At 36.6% G+C, this 24,531-nt stretch overlaps 1 protein-coding gene across 3 annotated transcripts in view; it reads right to left on the bottom strand.

Moving 5' to 3' along the window:
- The window catches only part of LOC139015274 (sodium channel protein type 3 subunit alpha), a 107,913-nt gene that overhangs the window by 60,566 nt on the left and 22,816 nt on the right, over positions 1-24,531 (bottom strand). For 2 of the 3 annotated variants that reach the window (XM_070422840.1, XM_070422841.1), the window contains exons 1-6: positions 9,268-9,352; positions 5,179-5,307; positions 4,597-4,688; positions 3,352-3,624; positions 3,090-3,153; positions 679-820 (exon numbers count right to left, since the gene is read on the bottom strand). In XM_070422840.1, coding sequence (XP_070278941.1) covers positions 679-820; positions 3,090-3,153; positions 3,352-3,624; positions 4,597-4,688; positions 5,179-5,307; positions 9,268-9,347 — 780 coding nt within the window. In that variant the 5' untranslated portion in view covers positions 9,348-9,352. Of the gene's footprint in view, positions 1-678; positions 821-3,089; positions 3,154-3,351; positions 3,625-4,596; positions 4,689-5,178; positions 5,308-9,267; positions 9,358-11,243; positions 11,363-15,864; positions 16,179-24,531 lie in introns of those variants that run through there. The other variant, XM_070422845.1, reaches the window with a different exon arrangement.

The following is a 24,531-nucleotide window of genomic DNA, read 5'->3' as shown; positions in this document are numbered from 1 at the left end:
TAAGGGGGGCGGGGGGGGAGGAATAATTTCATGAGTATTTCATATCATGTCAATAAATACCTGATTACCATACTTAGATAACCAGAAGGTGAATGCTTTTTAGCATCCAATGTATTTTAACCACATCTGAAAGGCACCCTCTATGATGCCTTTCATACAAGAAACTCTCAATATATATGTACTAACTGAATGAACAATTGGGGTCCTCAGCACCCTGACTTTAAACAGGACCTTCCTCTGTATTCCAGAGTGTTATAAACAAGTATCCATATTTGTCATTTCATGTATGTTCATAAAATTAAATTCTAGGCATGTTAATTTAACATCACTGTGATGGCCTAAATGCCCCCAAAATTCACATGTTGAAATCCTAATGCCCAATGTGATGATATTTTTGGGAGGTGCTTAGATCGTGAGTTGGAGCCCTCATGAATGAGATTAGTGTCTTATAAAAAGAGTTTCCAGAGAGCTCCCTCGCTCCTTACACCAGGTGATGACACAGTGATAAGGTGATAAGTTCTGAACCAGAAAGAAGGCTCTGGCCAAGGTGAGACCATGCTGGTGTCTTGATTTTGCACTTCCTAGACTCTAGAACTGTAAGCAATAAATTTCTATTATTTGTAAGCTACCCAGGTGTGGTATTTTGTTATGACAGGCCAAATGGACGAAAACACTTACCAACTGGTAAAGGTTTTCCCAGTAGTCTTGAGTCATCAGTCGAAATAGAGACAAGAAAGCCCAGCTAAAGGTGTCAAAGCTTGTGTAGCCATAGTTGGGGTTTCGACCAGCCTTCACACAGATGTATCCCTCTGGGCACTGGCTGTAAGAGAGAAATGGAGCTAAGGTCAGTATGGCAATTACTGCAATCTCAATCAACATTGTTGTCTGTGATTAATTTTCTTGCCTTTCATTTCTAGAACATTTCAGATAATTGCTCACAGTGAAACTCTTATTAGATGAAATTTATTAGGGAAACCAATAGAAAATTTAGGTTCAAAAAGTCAGGTTTATAGACAGAATGGCAGAGAGGCAGCAATCACACACTATTGTCTCTGTCACCATCAATATCCTGCTCTTTACAAAGTGGCAAGGGTCAATAATTAAAAATAAGCCTGGCCGAAACTGGTTTGGCTCAGTGGATAGAGCATCGGCCTGCGGACTGAAAGGTCCCAGGTTCGATTCCGGTCAAGGGCATGTACCTGGGTTGCGGGCACATCCCCAGTGGGAGATGTGCAGGAGGCAGCTGATCGATGTTTCCTCTCATCGATCTTTTTAACTCTCTATCTCTCTCCCTTCCTCTCTGTAAAAAATCAATAAAATATATTTTAAAAAAATAAAAATAAAAATAAGCCTGGTTGGCATGGCTCAGTGGTTGAGCATTGACCGATGAACCAGGAGGTCATGGTTCAATTCCAGGTCAGGAACATGCCCCGGTTGTGGGCTCAATCCCAGTAGGGGTGTGCAGGAGGCAGCCAATCAATGCTTCTCTGTCATCATTGATGTTTTATCTCTCTCTCCCTCTCACTTCCTCTCTGAAATCAATAAAAATATTTTTAAATAAATAAATAATAAAACAATAAAAAGTCAGAAAACAACCAAAGGTTAATTAAGCTCAACTTAATGAGCTTATTTGTCAACCACTTTGGTAGAATTTTCTAAGATAACATTTATATTTTAGAACAATTTTAGACTTACAGAAAATTTGCAGAGTGTAAGAGACTTCCCATATGTCCCATACCCAGCTTTTGCATATTATTAACATCTTCTGGTACATTTCAATAAATATCGATACATTATTATTAACCAAAGTCCATACTTCATTAAGGATTTTATTTGACATTTAACAATAGAGCAGTTATCAATTTTAGTAAATAAATGAACCAACCCATAGTATGTACTCAATAAAAGGAAGTGATTGCTATTATTTAATAAGAATAAAGTAGGCATTAACCAGCTTTATCCAAAATCTTATCTAATCTTTTACATTAAAAATAATAATAAAAAATAATAGGTAACATGCAATAAATGCTTATGATGGACCAGATGCTAGTAATTAATCACCGTAACAACCATAAGAGAGAGGTGATATCACTCTCCCCATTTTAGAAATAAGTAAATTCAGCTAGAAAGAGCTTAGGACACTTTTCCAAGGGCAAAGAGTTTATAAATGGTGGAGTTAGAATTTGAATGTAGGCATATATGAACTAGAAGTTATGCTCTTATTTACTATAGTCTAACAGCAAAGGTTGGGAAAACTATCAGGAAAAAAAAAAAATCTCCCCTAAACTCCATCTCTAAGATTGGTATATGTTTTTAATAGCTCACTTAGACTTCCATGGCTAAACCAGTTTTCAGTTTTCTAGGATGACTCAAAGTATGTTCTGTAAGTTCTGTGATCTAAGAGTCACTTACTATTGCTATCTCTTGGATTCTAAAAAATTTACTCTCTATCCTGATTTAAAATTAATTTAAAATATTCTTTCAAAAATATGTTGGGTGTGAGAGACTAGCAGGATGGCTAAGATATTGCAGCATCTGTTCCTGTAGAATGTGACCAAAAAGAACTGTTAATATACAAACTCACACTTGAACATGCCCTTGACATTCATCTGCCTCTTGGCTTCATTACACACAGGGTTTCATGTTATTTCAAGATTATGAAGTCTCTCAAAGCTGTTTCCCAATGGGCTTGCACCCTGAAGACCATGCTATATTCTGGATTCTTTCCCGCCACATCAAAACTTATCCAACTGCACATCTTCACCCCAAGCCTCCCATCTTGTGTTTCCTTCCCTGTATTTCCTAAATGGCTCTGAAGCATTCACAGGAAGGACAGACTATGGACATTCGCACTTTGGAGCAATAGTACAAGTGCATCTTAATTGTGAAACTTTGCAGAGATCTTCACCCAAAGGGATGGCGTTAGAGCCTATGAGTTTAGAACTGATAGCAATCCAATAAGACAGAGAAGGTACTTCCTGGGTAGGCAGCGCCACCCTTTATTGTATGCATGTGATGCTATCCTTATGTTTTTTCTTACCTGCTTTTTCCCCAAGTGCTCTATATCTTTAAAAAATATTGTTCCTTACCCTGCATCTGAGCCATTTCCACAGAGTAAAGGATCGTTACTTTCAGCCAAAACATAAAAGTGACCTGTTAATATGAAAAATAAACTAGTTTAGTTCATGTCAGTCCTATTGACATTAAGAAAAATGAGAGTTTGACTACCTCAGTTATTTCCAAAATGGACACCAATAAAGTATATTTACAAAGATAGCTTCACACCCACAGCCTCAACTATTGAAAATTCGTTCAGCAAGAGCGAAGGTTAGCAATGTAGCAATTTCTTACTGTCATCTTCAATGTAATCCTTCCAGTTAAATGTGCTCGTTGTTACATTAACAAATGTCCCGTTTGAATCCATTGTGCCATTAAAGAAGGAAGTGGTGTTGCTTTCAAAAGCAGAATCGCTTGGGGGCCATTGCAAGCATTTATTCCGCAGGTTGCCCATGAACAGCTGCAGACCAATTAGAGCAAACACACTCAGACAGAACACCGTCAGGATCATGACGTCAGAGAGCTTCTTCACCGACTGGATCAGGGCCCCCACGATGGTCTTCAGGCCTGAGAAGGGAGAATGCTAGGTCAACTGAGGAAGAGTGCCATACCCACATGTCCCCTTAATAGTCACACACATTCTCAATCCCAGCTTTGTGGACAGCCAGATGGTTTGAGAAATGGGTGACGAGCAGATTTCATTTGTGAACAATGTGCTTTCTGGAGGTTAAAAATGAAAGTGTAAATGTCTAGGCAGGAAGTTTTGTGTGTGTGTGTGTGTGTGTGTGGCTTTACATGCTGCCACCAACATGAAAAGACACAGGTCCAATTATTTTTCATTTCTCATTTTGTGTTTCATGAGGCTATTTCCCTCCAAGACATTCTTTATACTAGCTTCCAAGTAGCAATGATTTAGAGGAGTAAAGAATTTTAAAATGATAAAAACAGCCACATGCATGCTGTTTAATAATATTTTCTCTTAAAAGAAGATCCCCTGTTGAAATAGATCTGCAGTGATAAAATCCAAATCAGTTAGTAAAGCCATGGTAGCAAAGCTATTTTAAGACTGTAAAAGAGAAAACTTTACATTATCAATGCAAAGAAAAAAATAGAGGAAGAGAGCAAAAGTAGTATTTTTATAGGCATCCCATGCAATTCTCTATTAAACTCAAAGGCTGATTTCATAAATAAGCATATGACTTTTAAAATTCTAAGAACTGGGATGCATTGAAAAATCAGTTAGCATTCTCAGAGGTAACAAGAATAATAAGCAACTTGGCTAATGCTATAAGTGTGATTTCAACTTCACTATTACTACCGTATATTCAGACAGCCTCAGTGTTTAACCCAGCTCTCACCTGGAGTGACTGAAATTGTTTTTAACGCTTGGAGAAATCTGAATGCTCTCAATGCTGAGACATTACCCAGTTCCACAAACTCTGTCACGTATCTGCAATAGGGAGTTCACACAAACACAGCAACGCACAAGAACAGTTGAAGATATAAGGGTCTTATCCTCATATACCAGTTTCTTCTTACCTGGGATTACAGAAATCGTTTTCAAAGCTCTCAAGACTCTGAAAGTTCGAAGAGCTGAAACATTGCCTAGGTTTACAAATTCTGTTATATACCTGTAGAATAAAATCCGAGTTACTGATAGTTTTGGCAAAGTTTATATTAAAGAATGCAAGCTAGGTTTGACATATTAAGTCCTTGAGTTAAACAAGTGGAATTGTTATAGAGTTCAAGGTGCCATATGATAAAAGCTGCTTCTAAGGATTAAAATTGTGTCACTTTATTTCAATATAATTTTCACTAATGTAAACAAATGTGTTTGCAAAATGAATCAAAGTACAGTTGGTGGTATTAAATTATAGTCAATGAATAACTTCATTTTGATGAAGTGGAAGACTGTATGACATGAAAGTAATACCATTTTTAGCTCATTTACCAGATAAATATACCTTGTAATATGTATTCTAATATGTATTCTCAAAATATATGGAGCATATAGTTAATTTGATTAATAAGCATACTCTATATTTAAAATATGCCACAACATGATTTATGCTGCAACTATTTTCATTCCTTTGAGTTTATCAATTTTTCAGAAATACTCACGCCATCACAATGACACTGAAATCCAACCAGTTCCATGGATCACGAAGGAATGTAAAATTTTCTAGGCAAAATCCTCTTGCCAAGATTTTTATTAGAGACTCAAAGGTATAGATCCCAGTGAATGTGTACCTAGGAAAACCATCCAAGTAAAAATTAACAATTTTGTTTGAACTGTTGAAGTAGATGTTTTCAAATATAGCAAATCTTTTTCTTCTTTGGGTTTTCAATTGACTAAAATTTTGTTCCTATTTTCACTTACCAAAAAAAAAATCTAGCTTAATTAATCTTACAAAATTAATTAAAATCTAGTTTAATTAATCTTTGAGTAAAGGGTTAAACTGAAGAGATAATATTTTCCCCAAAGAATATTATCTTATTTACTACTTAAGTTTTAGAATAAGTTTCCTATGTTATGAATAATCAAACTTGACTCAAGCAACATTATCTGATTAAAATATAAAATAAGCTATATATGCAGTTTTCAATTTTCTTGTAGCCAAATAATAAAGAAGGAACCAGTGAGTCTAATTTTTATATTATATTTTATTTAAACCAATACACCTAAATTATTATCATTTTAATCATTAAGACTAGCCAAATTTCAAGTTTCAATGGCCTCAGATGCCGGTGTCTCCCTCATTGGACAGCTCTAGAGGTAATATTTCTTGGGTTGGTATATTTATAATAAAATATTTCATTCAAATTTCATAATGATTAGAATTATTTTGGGGGATATTTTACATCTTGAATCTAAAAAATAGACTTAAGAGTCAGGCATAGAGTTATACAACTGCTTCTCTCTCTCTTCACATATGTTTTGTAGAAATATTATCATAAGAAACTTTTTAATTCATTAGTATGTAAGTGTATACAATTACCAAATTTCAGAGATAAAATTCCCGAATCTAACCTTGCACCAGCTACTATCTCTATGGAATTGGGCCAAATCACGTAAACATGCTCAGATTCAAATTTCAGCTCCTAAAATGGTGAAAGACTTTTCCATTTCCTGTTTACATAGTGAATTTCTAGCCCTTTCTTCTTTGAGTGTTGACAATATAACTTATTTCTATTTCTTCCAAAAGTAATTGAAATGCTTGCTTGTCAACATTGTGTTCTTTTTTAAAGTGCAATTTAAGTTTATTCCTCAGATTATTTCACCCAAGTCACAAATATTTGATTTACTCTTATTAAAAATCATTATATTTTCAAGCCTACTAGAATTTAAATGTGAAAAAATGAGCGTTATTTTGCACTGTTTCCTGTTGAAATTTTCTTATATGAGGAACAAAGAAATCAGAAGAAAATGTGTGCAGAAATCTCCACATCTAAAATTTTTCCTCCTTTTTTAACCAATTCAGTTGATTTGAAAAGGAATATATTTAATTGCTACCTTTACTTATTATGAAGTAGTTGACTTTATTAGGAAGAGGTATAATTTGCAATGTCAAGATTATGTTTACTTGTGTTTTAGTTTGATTATTTGTGTATTACACATAATCATCAAGATATTACTGTTTGGAGAGAAAGCCGGCCTTGTAAAAGGCCATAAGAGACAATTCACGTGTATGTTCTATTTATCATACTAATGGTTAGTGCCTTATGGCCTATACTTACACAATTCTGAGTAATCTACAATTACTAGAAGTAAGATTAAATTCCCTACTTCTATTCCTTTTTTTTTTTTAAGTAAAAAATTTTGCCCGACCGACATGGCTTAGTGGTTGAGCATCGACCTTTGAACCAGGAGGTCACAGTTTAATTCCCAGTCAGGGCGCATCCCCAGTGTGGGGTGTTCAGGAGGCAGCCAATCAATGATTCTCTCTCATCATTGATGTTTCTCTCCCTCTCCTTTCCAAATCAATAAAAATATATTTTTAAAAAAGAAAAGTTAAGTCAAAATTTTGTTGGGATACTTGGAGTATATGGTGAGTGTTGATAGCTATGGAAGGAAGAGTCCTAGAGCTTAACATAGGAGACAGATTGCACAGAACAGGTGTTGAGAAGTACCTATTACCAAACTAGATTGAACAGGTAAGTGAGAATCAAGGAAACCTTGATCTTTCTTGGCTCTGTGCCCACTAGGCTCCTACTCATCCTGTTGATTCTGTCCAGGTTGCTTCCCCCACCCCCAGTAATTATGTCTATATGTCTATTAAAGTGCCTTGTTTTACATCATATGACCCTCACTGTACAGTGTGGTCCTCAGGCCATATCTGTGCATGCCACCTCTTTGTCCTCTTTGGACAGGGACTGTTTCTGCTCTGACGACTTCTGTTTTCATGTCAGAACTGAGTTGTCTTCTCTTTTCATTGGATTCTAGGGTTTGGAGGTGTTCTTTTCTGTAACCGCTAATATTTTGCTTGTTTTTTTTGCTAGATATAATTGATCAGGAAACCTGTATAAACTTTTCCAAATGAAAGATGTAATTCAAAAACAATTGTAAGGCTAAGCTTTTTTTCATAATGGATATAGTCAACTCTAAAAATGACTTTAAAAGAGAGACCTGCATATTCAGGTGATAATATTCAGGTGTCATGTAACCATGTTTAAATGCTTGAATAACTTCTGGTGGGAAAAGTACATACAGAATAGTTGTATAGATATACGTTCATTTGTTAACCTCCATATCATAAGTGGTAACTGAGAATGTTGTTAAATGGCCTGCTTCAAATATAAAAACTGGATTTTCTACTTACTAAAATAATTTCTAGGGAGCATTTCCAAGCTACTACAAAAACTCTTTAATGTGTTAAACCACTGGCAAATGATGGCTTAGGATGGTACAATAAATCTTCATGGAAATCTATAAAAATAGTTAGAAATAAAACTACAGTTTTCATTATAATAACCCATCTCCTATTGGAAATTATTTTAAAACTATAACAATAAAAATATTATACTAATTTTTCTTTACTAAACCAAATACCTAATTATTGTATTATACCATACATAAATAGCTTATATAACCTAAACACCTTATGCATCACTGAAAAACAAAACATGTTTCTTTATCATGAATAACCTCATATGTGATTTATAACCACGTCTGTGGGGATAATGTTGTTCCAGTGCAGAAATTGTGTTATTTAATGCACAATGTTCCCTAGCCTATTGATGTTTTGAAACAATCAGGGGCATCTTTTCCCCACACTTAAATAGAACATCCTGAGCAATAAAAGAACTTAATACTAAAGCGGAAAATTGTCAGAAGTGCCTTATTTAGTGCAAGCAGGGTCTCATTTAACATGCCCAAGAGCTACTGTGCCTCCTACAATATTGAATCAAATGTTTTATTTTGATAATATCTTTCAAATGTCCTCAGGGTCTCCATCTCAAGGGAAAAAGGACAGGACCCAGGGTCTGAGTCTGCAAAGTAGTTGCTGGCTGTGATTTTAGGTACAGATGTCCATAGAGAGTTAACTGGGCCAGTATCTTTTCATTGGGATTGTTATTGTTTTCATTAGTGTAATAATTACAGTTTCATAAGTTTTGAGTGACCTTTCCTTTATCATCTTTTACCCTTAAGCCCTTTTATTTTTTGAGCATACTTTTGTGGAGGCATTTTATTTCTTTTATGAAACACATTTCTGATGTTTTAGCACACATGCTAAAGTAAACAATATATCCGAGTATCTAAGTAACTTAGTTATCTAAATGTAACTTTCCTAAATATAACATATAATCAAATGCCCAATATAATAATATAGAGCTAAACACCTATAGTAATAGACTAGAATGTAATTATTTTATCCCTCAAATCTTTCAAATGGTCATTGTATTTTATCTAAAATACATAAATATGATTGAGTATTAACTTATATGAAATGATTGGTTTTGTTCACTAGCTATTATGTGCTATTTATAATCTTTCTTAAACAGATACTATCTTCCGTTTGTTGGGGAAAAAATACCTAATTGAAGAAAAACTCCCCTCAAAACTTCCCTTATCTTCTTTCATATTACAGAAATATTTTTTTTTTCTTAGAAGTGTTTAGCCTGACTTCCATCAGTCAGACCATAACCATAAGGAAATTGCTAGAGGATGTGAGTGTGCATTTCTAATTGCAAGAAGTCATTCCTACTTACTCTACATTCTTTGTCCAGTCTGGAGGGTTACTCAAGGTCATAAATACACAGTTGGTCAAAATAGTGCACATGATAAGCATGCTGAATAAAGTAGGTTAGTTAAGGAGTCAATGCTAGTATATTATCATGAGCCTTTACAAATGATCCAAATCAGGCAACTATCACAAACACAATTTACCTGTGAAATTAAACTTACTTATTATTAGTTTTAAAACAATGAAAAAAATAATAAGAAACTTCAAAGCCTGTTGTATATTCTTGGTCCACCCTTTTGTAAATTTTATATCATTTCCTCACAAAACTGAATTTTATAGAAAGAGATCTCCATTTGAAGTAAGTGGGAAATCTGCATTCCAGTCAGTTATGTGAAATTGCACTGTAAGAGGAAATGACTCTTATTTAGTGAGTTTACAGTATAACACAAGTGTAAAAGTTGTAGTTCAGATATAATTAAAAATATCCACTGACAGACAAAATGTTAATAAATATAAAAACCCTAAAAATGGATAGGCCAGTACAGTCAAGGATTACATTGACTGAGAATTCTACTGTAATGAGGTACGCTAGTAGTCTTATAGTGACTAAACAGATAAACACTATTTTGAGAGCTTCCTGGAAATTAGTGTGATAATTTCTCTTAAGATCTCAATCCAGATTTCACTCTAAGGAAGCTTATGATTATTTTTAAGTGAATCTTTATTTTTTAATATAAATACTTTCCAATATTATATCATAGAATGAGAGAATTTAAATGTACCTCAAAAGGTTACCAGTTCTATTTGTCCTATCTCTAGGGTAACCAGTCTTTTGTCTCTCTGATTTTATATAAATCTACTTTGAATCTGCCTATATGAAATGCCTATTCTTGAAACTGCCTCAGAAGAGCACATTTCTATTTTATCATTATTTGCTTGAAAATTTTATTGAAATCCACTTTTCTGTCATTTTACACATACTTTTTTAAAAACATATTTTTATTGATTTCAGAGAAGAAGGGAGAGGGAGAGGAGATAGAAACATCAATGATGAGAGAAAATCATTGATTGGCTGCCCCCTGCATGCCCCCTACTGGGGATCAAGCCCACAACCCAGCATGTACCCTTGATTGGAATCAAACCTGGGACCCTTCATTCCACAGGCTGATGTTCTATCCCCTGAGCCAAACCAGCTAGGGCTACACATACTTTTTGACTATCATTGTAACTAAGTTCAATGATTTAAAAATATGTATCAATCAGAATGGAAGGGAAGGGAGGGGAGGGGAGGGGAGGAGAGGGGAGGGGAGGAAAGGGGAGGGGAGGGGAGGGGAGGAGAGGGAAGCCCAACCAGCATTGTCCCTGGTTCAATTCCTGGTCAGGGCACATTCCAGGTTTCAGGCTCAATCCCCAGTAGGGGGCTTGCAGGAGGTAGCCAATAGATGTTTCTCTCTCATTGATGTTTCCCCTCTCTCTGTCCCTCTCTCTCTAAAATCCATACAAAACATTTAAAAAAAAAAAAAAAAAAGGAAGGAGCAGGGACAGCCAGACCCAGATGGTAAAGATACAGAGCCAATTAAGGCAAAAGAAGTTTGAACATTTAGTAAAATAGGTTATAATACAATAGACTGTGTTTCTTTAGCAATGGTTATATATGGTCTAATTGAGGTTAATAAAAGTGTGAAGAAGCTTTGCTGTTGTTTCTACTGCACAATGTAATTCATTTACACATCCGCTATGATAGTTGCAATTTTACCTCTATTATCATTCTATAATTCACTAGTCATTCTATAATATAATATTCTATAAATAGAAGTCATCTATAATACAATAATCATTATATAATACAGTAGTCATTCTATAATATAATATTCTATAAATAGAACAGTCATTCTATACTCTTTTAAGTAGCAGAAAATTAATGAGAACAACAGATTAAAGAACAATGTAAAAAATTAACCACTAGAAGTATCATTTAGACAATTCACATGAAAAGGATATGAATGTACCAAAATCTTAATAGCAATTTTTCTAACAGGGTTTAGTGGAGTTAAAATATACAAGGCAGAGGTGGCACTGAATCGGAAAATTGCCTTCCCTTTATTCAATACTATAAAAGTCTGAAAAAGAAAATATGAGAAAAAATAATAGATTAGACATGTGGCTTATTTGAAGAGCTTACACACATGAGAACTTTTTACCTGATTTCTTCAAACTTGTTTGTTTAAACCAGTTGGTATAGCATAACAAAAAAACATGGTAAATGTCTGTCCCCTAAAATAACTTACAGCTACAAATAAAAATATGACTTAACATTATCTAATCTGTCTCTAAGGTTCTAACTTTATGATACAAATTAATATCCAACACAAAATGTTTACCGAGTTATAAGGTAACTTAGCAGACTCCAATTCTATTTAAAGCTTCCCATCTGTCACAGCTTTGGGAACTTTTCAGTTTATTCTGTACATGTTGCTATTAAAATAATCTTTTATAAATATTTTAATTACATCAAGTCATCTACCTCCAATGTTTATGAGGACTCTTTATTTTCCCTGTGGTAGTTGTCCTACTTTAAAATGTCAAAACCTGGTTTTGATGATTCCATAGATCTGCTGGTAACAGAAGAGACAACTACATTGAAAATTAGGGTAAAATATATCATTTTGAAGGGAATTTATAGCTAAAAGCCTATAATCTGAAACCTCTAATCATCAATTTAGCATTGAAGCTACGCTACCAGAGATTACCTACCACATCTCTCTGGCGACCCACAGGTTGAGAACCTCTAAGATCATCTTTTATTTTTTTCCTTCAAGGCAACTCTGCTTCAGCCAATTCAACTCACTTGTCAATCCCACTCACAACCTGTCAGCTTCTCCCTCTGACTCTGAAAAAGGATGTCACAGGATCCTAGAGGAAAGAGGACCCTGATACGTCATCTCCGCAAACTCCCTCCCATTTCATGTCCATAGCAGACTTGGCAATAAGATCCCACCTACAATGCCCCACTATTTTATCAAAGTTCTTAGTCTTGTCTCATATTAGAATCTCCTGGGGTGACTTTAAAATTGCCAATATGCTGAAGGATGGGCACAGACATGTTTAAAAATTTCCTCAGATGATTCTAAAATTCAGCCAGGTTTGAAAATCTTTGTGAATGTCCTCAGTTATCAGTCACCTCTTCCATCATGTCTTTCCAAATAAATTGCGATGTCTTCTGATCACTCCCTAATTGTTTTCTTCACCAGTGAAATCTTTGTATGTTAATTTGCACACTTTGACATGTTGCTTGTAATTATAGTTAAGTAGTAATTTACATGTAGGGTTCATTCCACTGAGGGCTAGGTCAGACGTTATAAACCACTAAGCATAAAAAGTATGCAATCTTCTTTTCCTCCACACTTTTCACAGTATTTAATAGTGCTATTTGTAAATAAATACTTGTTTAATTAAATGTGGGTATACCTTTAACATGCCATTTACCCTTAGGACATATATATACCCATTTACTTAATAATATGTTTTTACCCTTTAACCAACATCTATATCCTATATAATCATGTTCACTGACAACACGCCTCATTTGAATAGGTAGTCAGAAACATATTGTGAGTATAAAGGGCAGAGAACACCATTTCTCTATACATTGCCATTTTGTATTTAAGACCATGGAGCCAACCATTACCTAACCAACCATATTTTTTTTCTGAATGGCATTCTATAAATGTGAACAATTCTATGAAGAGAGCAAGTAAGTTGTTCTGTATTAGCATTGAGATTATCCAGAAGGAACTGTGGACATGGGAAGACTGCCCTTGAAGCACAAATGCATTAAAAGATTTTCTTGAATTCACAGGATTAGATCATCTAATATTATAGTCAAATAGTCTGGATCCATTTAAGCAGTCGATGACAGCAATAACATATAAAGTCCACCATAATTCAAGATGCATTTGATTATGCTTTTTTGAAACAATTTCCCTGAAAAGCAATTGCCACTTGTAACATTAGGAGGAGATTTTGTTTTGAAAAAATATCCAAAGGCAAAGCGATGAAAGCAAACTGTTCATTTACACATGGACTCCTACACTCCTCCTGCGAGATTCACTTGTGTGACACTAATGGGATTAAAGCAGACATGCCAAGGGCGTCTTCATTGAATTTGCAGGTTCTAGAACAAAGCAGGCCTTCAGAACAAAAAGTATGTGTAAAAAGGCCAGTTTATTTCTGCAAAACAACACCTATCACAAAATAAACCTTGATTTCTGAGAAGTGAGATACTAGCATCCTGTATAGGAGACAAGAAAGACATTTGAAATGTGGCCTCTGATGTTACTGAAAGATGTGAAAACTGAAAAGACTTGAGAAGATGACAGATAATTGGAGGAGGAGTGAATAGTGTCAATTCCAAAAGCTGGTCTTCAAGTAATGATAAGCATTGAGGTGACTTTAAAAATACAATAATAGCCCATTCCTACTAGGTGACGATTGTTGTAAGTGGAGGTATGTTAAACTGGTCCTCGTCCACTCTGGAATGCTGAGTGCTTCTGTTTTTCCAGGTAAACACACATGTTAATTAGCTTTACTAACATTTTGACTACTTGGCGCAAGAATAAGCTTTCCATCTCTGAGTAGGAAGGTTCACATTAATCAGAGAATTAAAAAAAACTATACAACCAATTTTAAAACATTTTCTTGTGTTACATTAATAAACAACATGTAGAGTTCTGCTTAATGGTTAAGAGCTCCAGCCTGGAGCCTCACTGCCTGGGTTCAAATCTTGAATTCAACACTTATCATGTGAGATCTTGGGTAAGTTACTTAACTGCTCTGCGCTTCTCTTTCCATCTGTAAAATGACACTAACGTAGGACCTACCCCACTGGCTCTTTCACTATCAAATGAGTTACGTTTGAGTTCTACTCACAGTGCCTGACAAAGTATGTGCACAACAAATGTTAGCTATTATTATTATCACTGTCACTGTCCTTAAGTTATTTCCTTGTCCACGTAAATGCCATTAAAGACATTGTGATGGTGCTCACTTGGTTAGATTAGGTGTATAAATATATCTTTAATGGCAGCAAACAGTTACATAATGTTTTACAACTTTAAAAAGCCTTTCACCTGCATTATTTACTAATTAACGTAAGTTTCATAGCATATCTTAAAATTCCAGAACTTCTCCATTAACTTCTTACATTACTTTCACCTTAAGAGATCATAAACTACTTTTTCTTCAATAGCACCTCGAACTTCATCTTTATAGATATTTAAAAAGGAAAGCAGTGCAGCCAACAGTGATGAGAAAACAGACTAGATGTCTCTCAAGATGGGTCATGGCCACTATGAACAAATCAAGGTCCAAATCTGGTTCTCAGACAGGAGGCAATAAAGCTGACTTTGTTCGCACACAGAGAACAATTCCGTTTCCAAGCGGCAGACTCACATTAACCAAGTTTTAAAGCCTAACATACGAAATCATAATGCCAACCCGTTTATTTACAATGAGATATATTACTTTCACATGGACTGAAATAATTGCAATAGCATAGCTAGCACAATCTTTCCTTTTAAGCAGATCTATGGGAAGACAAATTATAAGAAGTTTTTTTTTTTTTTTGCTGAGGTTGGAGCCTTAAAAAATCTTCTTAATCAAATGATTCAGAATGCTTAACATCTCTGTTAGGTAACCCACTGTACCTTCCCTACAATGAAATGGCCTTCATTTGAGGAGAAAAATGCTTTCAGGATACTACTAAATATCTGTCTCCCTTAGAAAATGCTAATGTCAATCTCTAGTATTCTCCCCCCTCCCTTATTTATCTTACCATTTCCCTTGCTTAAAGATACTTCCTGTCTTTAAGTTGCAAATGCATTGAATCATGTCAAAGTAAGTGATACCCCATCTCTTGAAGGTATCTTTGCAAATATATTCTTTTCATAGGAGAACTGTCTTCTGGTTCCTTGGGGGATGTCTTACTCTCATCATCGTGTGTAATAATCCAGCAACTAAATTTCAAAATTTCTATAGAAACATGCTGGAATAAATTACTTTTAGGAATCTAGGAATATATTCTCATTGCCACCTTCTATGAAACTAGTTTAAAAGGAAGAAGAAAAGAATTGTTTAAGTATTTAATTTTGTGTGGTGGCTTTAAATAAAGCGTTCTAAAGCTTGCTGCTCAAAATGTGTCCCATGTACGAGCCGCATGAGTCTCACTCGGTGGCACCTTAGAAATGTGGGATCTCTGGCCCCACCCCAGGTCTATAGAATCAGAATCTGTATTTAACAAGATCCCCGGGTGATAAGTACTAGTGTGCCATCTGCTTAAGTAGGTTGACAATAACAGATACTTTGCTTTGCTAATGCCAATTTAATTCTATCTCAATTGCTGGGACATTGCAGACATGGTCCATCTCTTGACTTCTCTCCACTGGAGCCAAATCTTGACTTCATTTCTTATGAGCATTTCTGCTTCTTACAGAATCAAATTTGAACAGTATGTGGTGCGGCATGTATATGAGCCTGAGAAAAGTCTACTAATGTTGAGTGTTTAATAAAAGACTTAACTTTGGAAGCATAACTGAACTTTCAGAAGCATAGAATCAGCACTCACTTTCTTACTGATGTAGTACGGGTCCAGGTCCTCCAGGGGCTCTGACACCATCCCAGGAGGGATGTCTCCATAAATAAATGGAAGGTTTTTTCCAGCTTCCAAGTCACCATTTGGCTTTGGTTTGTTCTCATCATCATTGTCTTGTTCTCTCTTGGGGTTCTTGGCTTTCTCTTCTGCAGCACGTTTTTCGATAGCAGCAAGGGAATCTCTAGTGAAAAGGCGGAAGCTCTCAGGTCCCGGGGGTACCAGCAGTGCCTGTGCCATCTTTTCATCCTGCACATTTAATCACGTGTAGCTTCTTGCATAAGAATTGCCTGTAAACAAACAAAAATGAGTGAGAGTTAGGGAAGCAAATGAATGAGAGGGATTAAGAAAATCATCCAAGATGTTATTTAATGTTCCTTCTAGTAATTTTTTAAAAGTACCGCACTACAAATTTTAACTTGGACACATCATAATTCAATCTAAAATTTTTAATCAGCCAACTTTAGAAGTCTATCGAAACTGTTCTGAGCCAAAATATAGTATACTTTTGGTAAAAAGTAATGCTTGTTAATAAAATTCTTAAGGACTCATATTTCTCTCACCTCTCCTTTTAGCAGATCTTACTCTCCAAATAAAGACATATTGAAGAAAAGACAATATTATAGACTGACTCATAGAATCTCAGGATAGGAAAGAAGTTTTGTGTAACCCAACCCTTGTTCTAGTCATCAGCATCCTTGATCACTGGTTCTCCAGGGAAGGTCTGACCAACAGCAAGTACAGGGAAGTCAAGACTTTGTTTCCTTTTAGCTTTTTCTTTTGGATCCTTCTGGGGCATCTTCTGAGGCAATGCAGAATACGGCAGGGGAAGGGGGGGAAGGTAGGTTTACAGTTGTTCTTATGGAAAAGAATACAATCCTATATAATAAAACCCCTTTATGCAAATTGACCAAATGGTGGAACAACTGGTCGCTATGATGTGACCATCAGGGGGCAGATGCTCAACACAGGAGCTGCCCCTTGGGGGGTATTGGGCCTAAGCCAGCAGGCAGACATCCCCCGAGGGGTCTTGGACTGCAAGAGGGTGCAGGCCGGGCTGAGGGACCCACCTGAGTGCACAAATTTCATACATTTGGCCTCTAGTAATACTATATAATAAAAGGGTAATATGCAAATTGACCCTAACGGCATTACAACCTGGAACGACCACCAGGGGGCAGATGCTCAATGCAGGAGCTGCCCCCTGGTGGTCAGTGTGCTCCCACAGGGGGAGCTCTGCTCAGCCATAAGCCAGGCTGAGGGCTGCAAACACAGCAGTGTGGCTGGAGCCTCTCCCGCCTTCTCGGCAGCGCTAAGGTGTCTGACTGCCAGCTTAGGTCCTATCCTCCAGGGAACAGGCCTAAGCTGGCAGGTGGACATCCCCCGAGGGCTCCCAGGCTGCAAGAGGACACAGGCCAGGCTGAGGGACAACCTCCACCCCCCCCCCCCCCCCCCCCCAGTGCACAAATTTTTGTGCACCGGGCCTCTAATTAATAAATAATAACACTGCGTTTTTCGTACTCAGAACTGTGATCCTACTTTTGTCCAACCCTGTATGTTTATTTCATTTTCTAATCTGCTGCTCTTTAACTATTCTAAGACAATTTTCAGATGCTTCCTGAATCTTTCATTTGGTATAGTGGTTAAAAGCATGGAATATGGCCTGGCTGGCATGGCTCAATGGTTGAGCATCGACCTATGAACCAGGAGGTCATGATTTGATTCCCTGTCTGAACACATGCCCGGTTGTGGGCTTGATCCCCAGTGTGGAGCATGCAGGAGGCAGTTGATCAATGATTCTCTCTCATAATTGATGTTTACATCTCTCTCTCCCTTTCCCGTCCTCTCTGAAATCAATTTAAAAAAATTAAAAAGCATGGAATATGGAGCTAGAACCCTTTGTTCTAAATCCTGGCTCTACCACTTGTGAGATACATGACTTTGTAAAATGTAACCCCTCAGTGCTTCAGCCTTCATCCATAAAAAGGAATAAGAGAACTGACCTCCCAGGTTATTGTAAGGAATAAATGAATGAATTTACATGAAGTGTTTAGAACAGTTTCTGGAATTAGTAACACTATTTTAGTGTCAGCGATCATAATCTACTTATCCTCAGTCTCTCCAGCCATTACTCCTGTTGCGGTTTCAAGCATTTTTATGATTCAAGTCACTCTCATTTAAGTAAGGACTTGATTTGCTGGAACCACAGCTGACCACAGAGCTCCAGGAATGGGCTGGAAAGTGAAGAGCACAGGGTGGAGGGGGGGGCATTCACACATGCCTGCCACCTGGCTGGGAGAGGGAAGGAGAGAAGGCAGACATGTGGAGTCGCCTTGCTCAGTTTCCTGGGGAAGGAGGAAGCATTGTGTCTGCTGGAAATGTGACACAACTGTCCAAAATACAGGAAATCAGAGACATAAATTTTGAAACGTACATTAATAGTTATTTTGCATTGTGCCAAAAAAAAATCACATTTTAAAAGTCAAGATAGAAAACAGAGACAATGACAACAAAATATGAGTGCATCAGTCATCTTGTAGAATGATCTAAAACCATGGCCTCAAAGTAGTGATCAAAGTCGTCTGTCACATTTTCCCTGCCCCCATCCGCCCACCCAGCCCTTGTCCCCGAACTGGTCTAGTCTCCATAGTCGTTTATCCCTCAGTGGCTTTCTAATTCTTAGCAGTTTGTTGCATATACTGAATTTATAGATAGTGAGAAACCCTGGATCTTATAAGAACATAAGAAAAAATGTATAGGTTTATATCATTTTTGAGTTTAAATCTGGATTACTGGTTCCCGAGTCTGTTCTAATGACAAAAAATGATTTTAATAGCTGTTTTTTCCCATGGAATTTGTATTTATAACATGACATTATTATATTCTCTTATATGCTCTGCCACTATGAAGGATAAGTTATAAAGTATTAGATTTGTCAAAAATTGTGTCATTTCCCCACTAGTTCTAAAAAAGACCTTCTGATTTGAGGCATGGTAAAGCTTTATTTTTTTTTTTTTGTACTTCATTAAGTGGGATGTGAATGTAAATCAGAAGGTTTGAGGATAGTTATTCTGTTTTACTCAAAAACAGTCAACTATTAATTTACAACAGAATCAGTGTTTTCTTCTATATCATGTCAGTTTTGATGGGCACATAATTGATCCAGCTCGAGGCTGTGTGGAATAATCACAGCCTTTATACTTTCGAGTATGGAAGGAGTTTGCCCTTAACTATAAGTCTTAAATACCCAGAGATGCGTGATTCTCTCATCGCCTGTCATGAACTGAGTGGGTAAGTTTCTTCTCAAGTGTTCAATGAAAATGGAACAGCATGGCAAACCTGTCTTAAGAAGTTTCTATAAAACATGGTTGCTTTCTTAGGGGAAAATAAAGGTTGCTTTTGTATTTGAGCAATGATTTTGGTTTCTTTATTCACAATGGAATGGAAAACATGTAGCAATCGGAATGGGAGAGCTGGGTTAGCACTGAGTCTGTCACTAACCGTTTGCCTGTGTCATTTAACCTTCCTCAACCCCAGTGCCATTGAAGTGCCTTATCATGTATGTGGCAGCACTTTGCCACAAAGAAATAACTAATTATACTCATTTAATTGGACTCTCCTGGTTGCTAAGTTTTAAAATGAAATTAGGCTAAAAGCATTTAATGTGGAAATCTTTCAATAATCTTTGGAGATGATCCTGATTTCTTTGAAATATCATAGAACAACGACCATCACAAAATCATGAATATTTATTTAAAAATAAATAGTTCTGTACCTTCATGTTCACTTATCAAGACTAGAATAAAGAATTTGAGTCTTGGTAGAAAGAAAGTAATGAAGTCTTTTTAAAATTCCTATAATCTTATCTCTTATATCCTGAGAAGCCAGGCCAGTCCCCAACTCAGCTTTTCCTCTGCAAGGGGAACTATTTGGATAGGCTGAGACATTAAAGATTACAGGGAGTAGAGTTTCCGGTGGCCCCACCTGCAGCTTTGCTGTTTAGAAACCTCTCCTAGTTCTTTGGAAGTTCTATTTTAATTTTAATCCCACTTTAAAATTTTTCTTCTCTTTTGTTCCTTGTGATCTTATTATACAAAACTCTTACATAATTTTATATTTCTAATAGAGCAGACTTTTAAAAATTAATTCCTGCTGATGTCTTGGTGTGGAATATAGATTATTAATGAATATATGTGCATTATAATTTATTAAAATACATCAAATTTAATATGCCAAATTTTCTCCAGAACTGTCCTTGCAAGGACAAAAAAAGATAAGAATAAAAAAGATCTGAAATGATCTCTTAGATTAACACTTGTATCTCTATGTGTGAATGTGTGTGAGTCAAGCAAAAGCATCCCTCTGTTAATCAACAAAAAGATTGTGGTTCAAATTATCCTGTTATAGGGATGGACCACAGAATTTCAAACCTGGAAGGGAATTAGGATAATTCAGGAAATACTTATTGGGAGACTATCATGTATCAGTACTGTGCTTGGAGTACACACCTGTGGTCCCTGCCTTTAGGGAGCTGACCATCTCTTGGGAGAGACAGATATTTATGCAAATGATTATAATGCAATTATATGTAGCTGGCCCCATAAAAGGGAACAATTTCTTCTGCCAAGGGAAGGAAGGGAGGGAGGGGTGTGGTTCATGCAAGTTTCCCTGAGGTAGGTTTTGTAGACTATTTGGGATTTGACCAATTAGATGTGGTGGTGGTAGTTGGGGGAGGGCTAGTAGAAAGACCTATCTGTAGAGACATCTAAGCAGGGAGACAGCATGTACAGGGATCTAGAAATAACAAAGAGCATGGAGAGTCTGGGAGGTACTATAAGGAGTTTATTATGCGTGGAAACTAACCTGCCCAAAAGGGAGTAGAAAGAGGAAGGACTAGAAAGTTAGGCAGGACATAGATTACTAAAGGTCTTGTACAGAATACTAAGGTAAGCCAGGGATGGGGACTGACATGATCAATTTAAAGATTAGAAAGATGGTGGCATTTTGAAGTGTAGACAAGTAGGAAGTAACCTTAGAACAAAGGGTTTCAAAACTTTGGTTTCAGGATCCCTTTATACTCTTAAAATCATCAGTGACCTCAAAGAGCTTTTGTTTATGGGGGGACTTATCTCCCCATGTTTACCACATTCAAAATTAAAAGAAAAATTTAAATTAATTAACTTAATAGTAAACTATTGTATGTTTACATATACTAGTAAAACAAATGTTTAGTGACAATAACTATATTAGCCCAAATGAAAAGAATTGAGTGAGAATGAATTTGTTTTACATTTGGTTAAATCTCCTCATTGTCTGGCTTGATGAAACACAGCTAGATTCTTTTTTAAAAAATATATTCTTATTTATTTCAGAGAGGAAGGCAGAGAGAGATGAAAACATCAGTGATGAGACAGGATCATTTATCGGCTGCCTCCTGCAGGCCCTGCACTAGGGACCGAGCCTGCAACCCAGGCATGTGCCCTTGACCGGAATGGAACCTGGGATCCTTCAGTCCACAGGCCAACACTCTATCCACTGAGCCAAACCAGGTAGGGCTACAGCTAGATTCTTATATCTGTTTTTTGAGTTCAATCTATTGCAAATTAAGAAAATTCTCACATATAAATTCCCATATATATGTATCTGGAAAAGGAGAATTTTAAGTTAATTGCTTTTTCAGAAAATTGTGATATTCTTTTTGGATAAACACTAAAACAACAAATGGCAGTTTTTAAATTAGTTTCAAAATAGAACCTGGACAGATACATGCAAAAAAAAGAAAGTACACCACCAAATTACACCATACACAAAAATAAACTCAAAATGGATAAAAGACTTAAACGTAAGACGGGAAAGCATAAAAATATTAGAGGAATCCACAGGCAGCAAAATCTCAGACATATGCCGAAGCAATTTCTTCACCAATACAGCTTCTAAGGCAATGGAAACTAAAGAGAAGATAAACAAATGGGACTACATCAAAATAAAAAGCTTCTGCACAGCAAAAGAAATCATCAACAAAACAACAAGAAAGCCCACTGCGTGGGAGAACATATTTGCCAATGTTATCTCTGATAAGGGTTTAATCTCCAACATTTACAGGGAACTCATACAACTTAACAAGGAAGATAAACAACCCAATTAAAAAATGGGCAACGGATCTAAATAGATACTTTTCAAAAGAGGACATACAGAAGGCCAAGAGACTTATGAAAACATGCTCAAAGTCACTAATCATCTGAGAGATGCAAATTAAAACAACAATGAGGTACCATCTCACACCTGTCAGAATGGCTATCATCAACAAATCAGCAAATGACAAGTGCTGGAGAGGATGCGGAGAAAAAGGAACCCTCATGCACTGCTGGTGGGAATGCAGACTGGTGCAGCCACTGTGGAGAACAGTATGGAGTTTCCTCAAAAAACTAAAAATGGAACTCCCATTTGACCCAGTGATTCCACTTCTAAGAATATATCCCAAGAAACTAGAAACACCAATCAGAAAGGATATATTACAATTTGCAATAGCTAAGATTTGGAAACAGCCTAAGTGCCCATCAGCAGATGAGTGGATTAGAAAACTGTGGTACATCTACACAATGGAATACTATGCTGTTATAAAAAAGGAAGGAATTCCTATTATCTGCAACTGCAACTGACTTATTATGCTAAGCAAAATAAGTCAGTTGGAGAAAGGTAAATATCACTCATTTGTGGATTATAACGAACAACACAAACTGATGAACAAAAACAAAAACAGAGACAGAGAGGCATCTATCAGACAATCAAACCTCAGAGGGAAGGCAGGAGAGGGTGGAGGGGAGGAGGAGAGATCAACCAAAGGACTTGTATGCATGCATATAAGCCTAACCAATGGACACAGACACTAGGGGGGTGGGGTGAGGGCACGAGCAGGGGGTGGAGGGCAATGGGGGGATAAGGACACATATGTAATACCTTAATATAGAAAAAATACAATTAATAAAAAATAGAACCTGAAACTATATTAATGAACTTTAATTGATTTTGCCCTTTGCATGGATTTTATCCCATCATGCATGAGTAATTTAGAAAATATTGGCACATTATTATGCATATTTTCTATATTTTGACAAATTTCATTATATAACATTCAAAAACTCACATTTGTTAATATCACTGAACTCATGAGAAAAGTGATAATGCATTGGGAGGCTGTCAAGCTCCTGGGGGCAAGTAAAAGTTTTCCAAAATTCCAATTTCCATTTGAAAGCTCCAGTTTTCACTGTCAATAAATGCTGTCATTTGCTTTTCCTGAAGTGAAAGGCTTATTCTTTGTTCATTTTCTGAGAAAATATCTGCCTCATACCTGAGTCTGAATAACCATAGTTTGTCAGCTCTTCTTTCAGTGAAAATGGTGTTCCATGAAAAGATAGGAGTGGCTCATTCAGCTCCTGACTCACAATCAGACAAATGCTTTTCCTTGAGGCAATCATGTGCTTCTGTATGCAGCAGAAATGCTTTCTGTATTCTTCCCATTTCATTATACAGAATATTAAAACTATGTGTTCTTTGGCTCGATGTTATTAATAAAATTAGTAATATTTACTGCTTCATCAAAGATGTTCTTACATGAACTGGCACGTGGACTACTTCAGTTCAATGCTGCTGCCTTGATTCTTGCTAAGCCTTTAGCAGTTTTAACCCCAGGACTTTGGCAATAAAGCGCAAATACCAAAGCAGTGGGAAAAGGCACATGCATCTTGGTATTATTAAGAAAATAAGTTGGACCTCATAGTCCCCCCAAAAGGGATTCAGGAACCATCCCTCACCCCCGCCCCAGTTGCCTGCAAACCACCTTTTGAGAACAGCTGCCCAGGAAGGAAGCCGATGGACACCAGTATTCTAAAGAATAGGGCAAGAAATTTTGACCAAATCTCTAAGGACAGAGCCTTGGCGATCAGAACGGTATTCAAGCCCTGGTTCTGCTGCGCTTTAGTGGTGTGATCTCGGACAACTGTTTTTATCCTTTACTCTTTAGGTTGCCTATCTGCACACTATCTGCGTTATCTGGAGATATTAATAGCGCATACTTTAGAGTTAATGTATATAAATGACAAAATGCACCTAGAGGGTGAGCACAGTGCCTAGAAGATAGTAGGTCATCAATAAGTCAGAGAGAAAACAAACCACGACCAGGGAACTGTTTTCAAGGCACAAGAAGGAGAGAGAAAACCATTGAGATTTTGTGATGACTTGATCTGAGAGAGGGAGGAGGAAGAACTACAAGCTCATTCCCAGATTGTCATTAACCCAACAGAGAAGTGGAGGTTTGTAGGGCATGATAATAAATTCTGTTTAGGATTTATTTAACTTGAGATGCCTGTGAGACAACTGGGTGTCTAATTAAAATAGGGGTCTGAGACTCAGGAAAGCCATCTGGGCTGGGAAAATATTGATTAAGAATCAATGGTTGAAACTGAAGTTAAGAATATACATTACATTGTCTAGGATAAAAATTGGAAAGATGAAGAGGCAGGACTCCTGTGACTACCAATTTTTAAGGAGAGGGAACACAGGATATTAGACAAGGAAGTCAGAGCAGTTATATGGATGCCAAAGGAGGAATTTCCGAGATGCTAATGAAGAGGCATACACTGGATT

The sequence above is a fragment of the Myotis yumanensis genome, unplaced genomic scaffold (genome assembly GCF_028538775.1).
Source record: "Myotis yumanensis isolate MYYU_CA2020_CCGP unplaced genomic scaffold, mMyoYum1.0.hap1 SCAF_8, whole genome shotgun sequence".
NCBI lineage: Eukaryota > Metazoa > Chordata > Mammalia > Chiroptera > Vespertilionidae > Myotis > Myotis yumanensis.
Note: the sequence above shows the minus strand (reverse complement) of the source record. Positions and strands in the feature narration are given on the sequence as shown.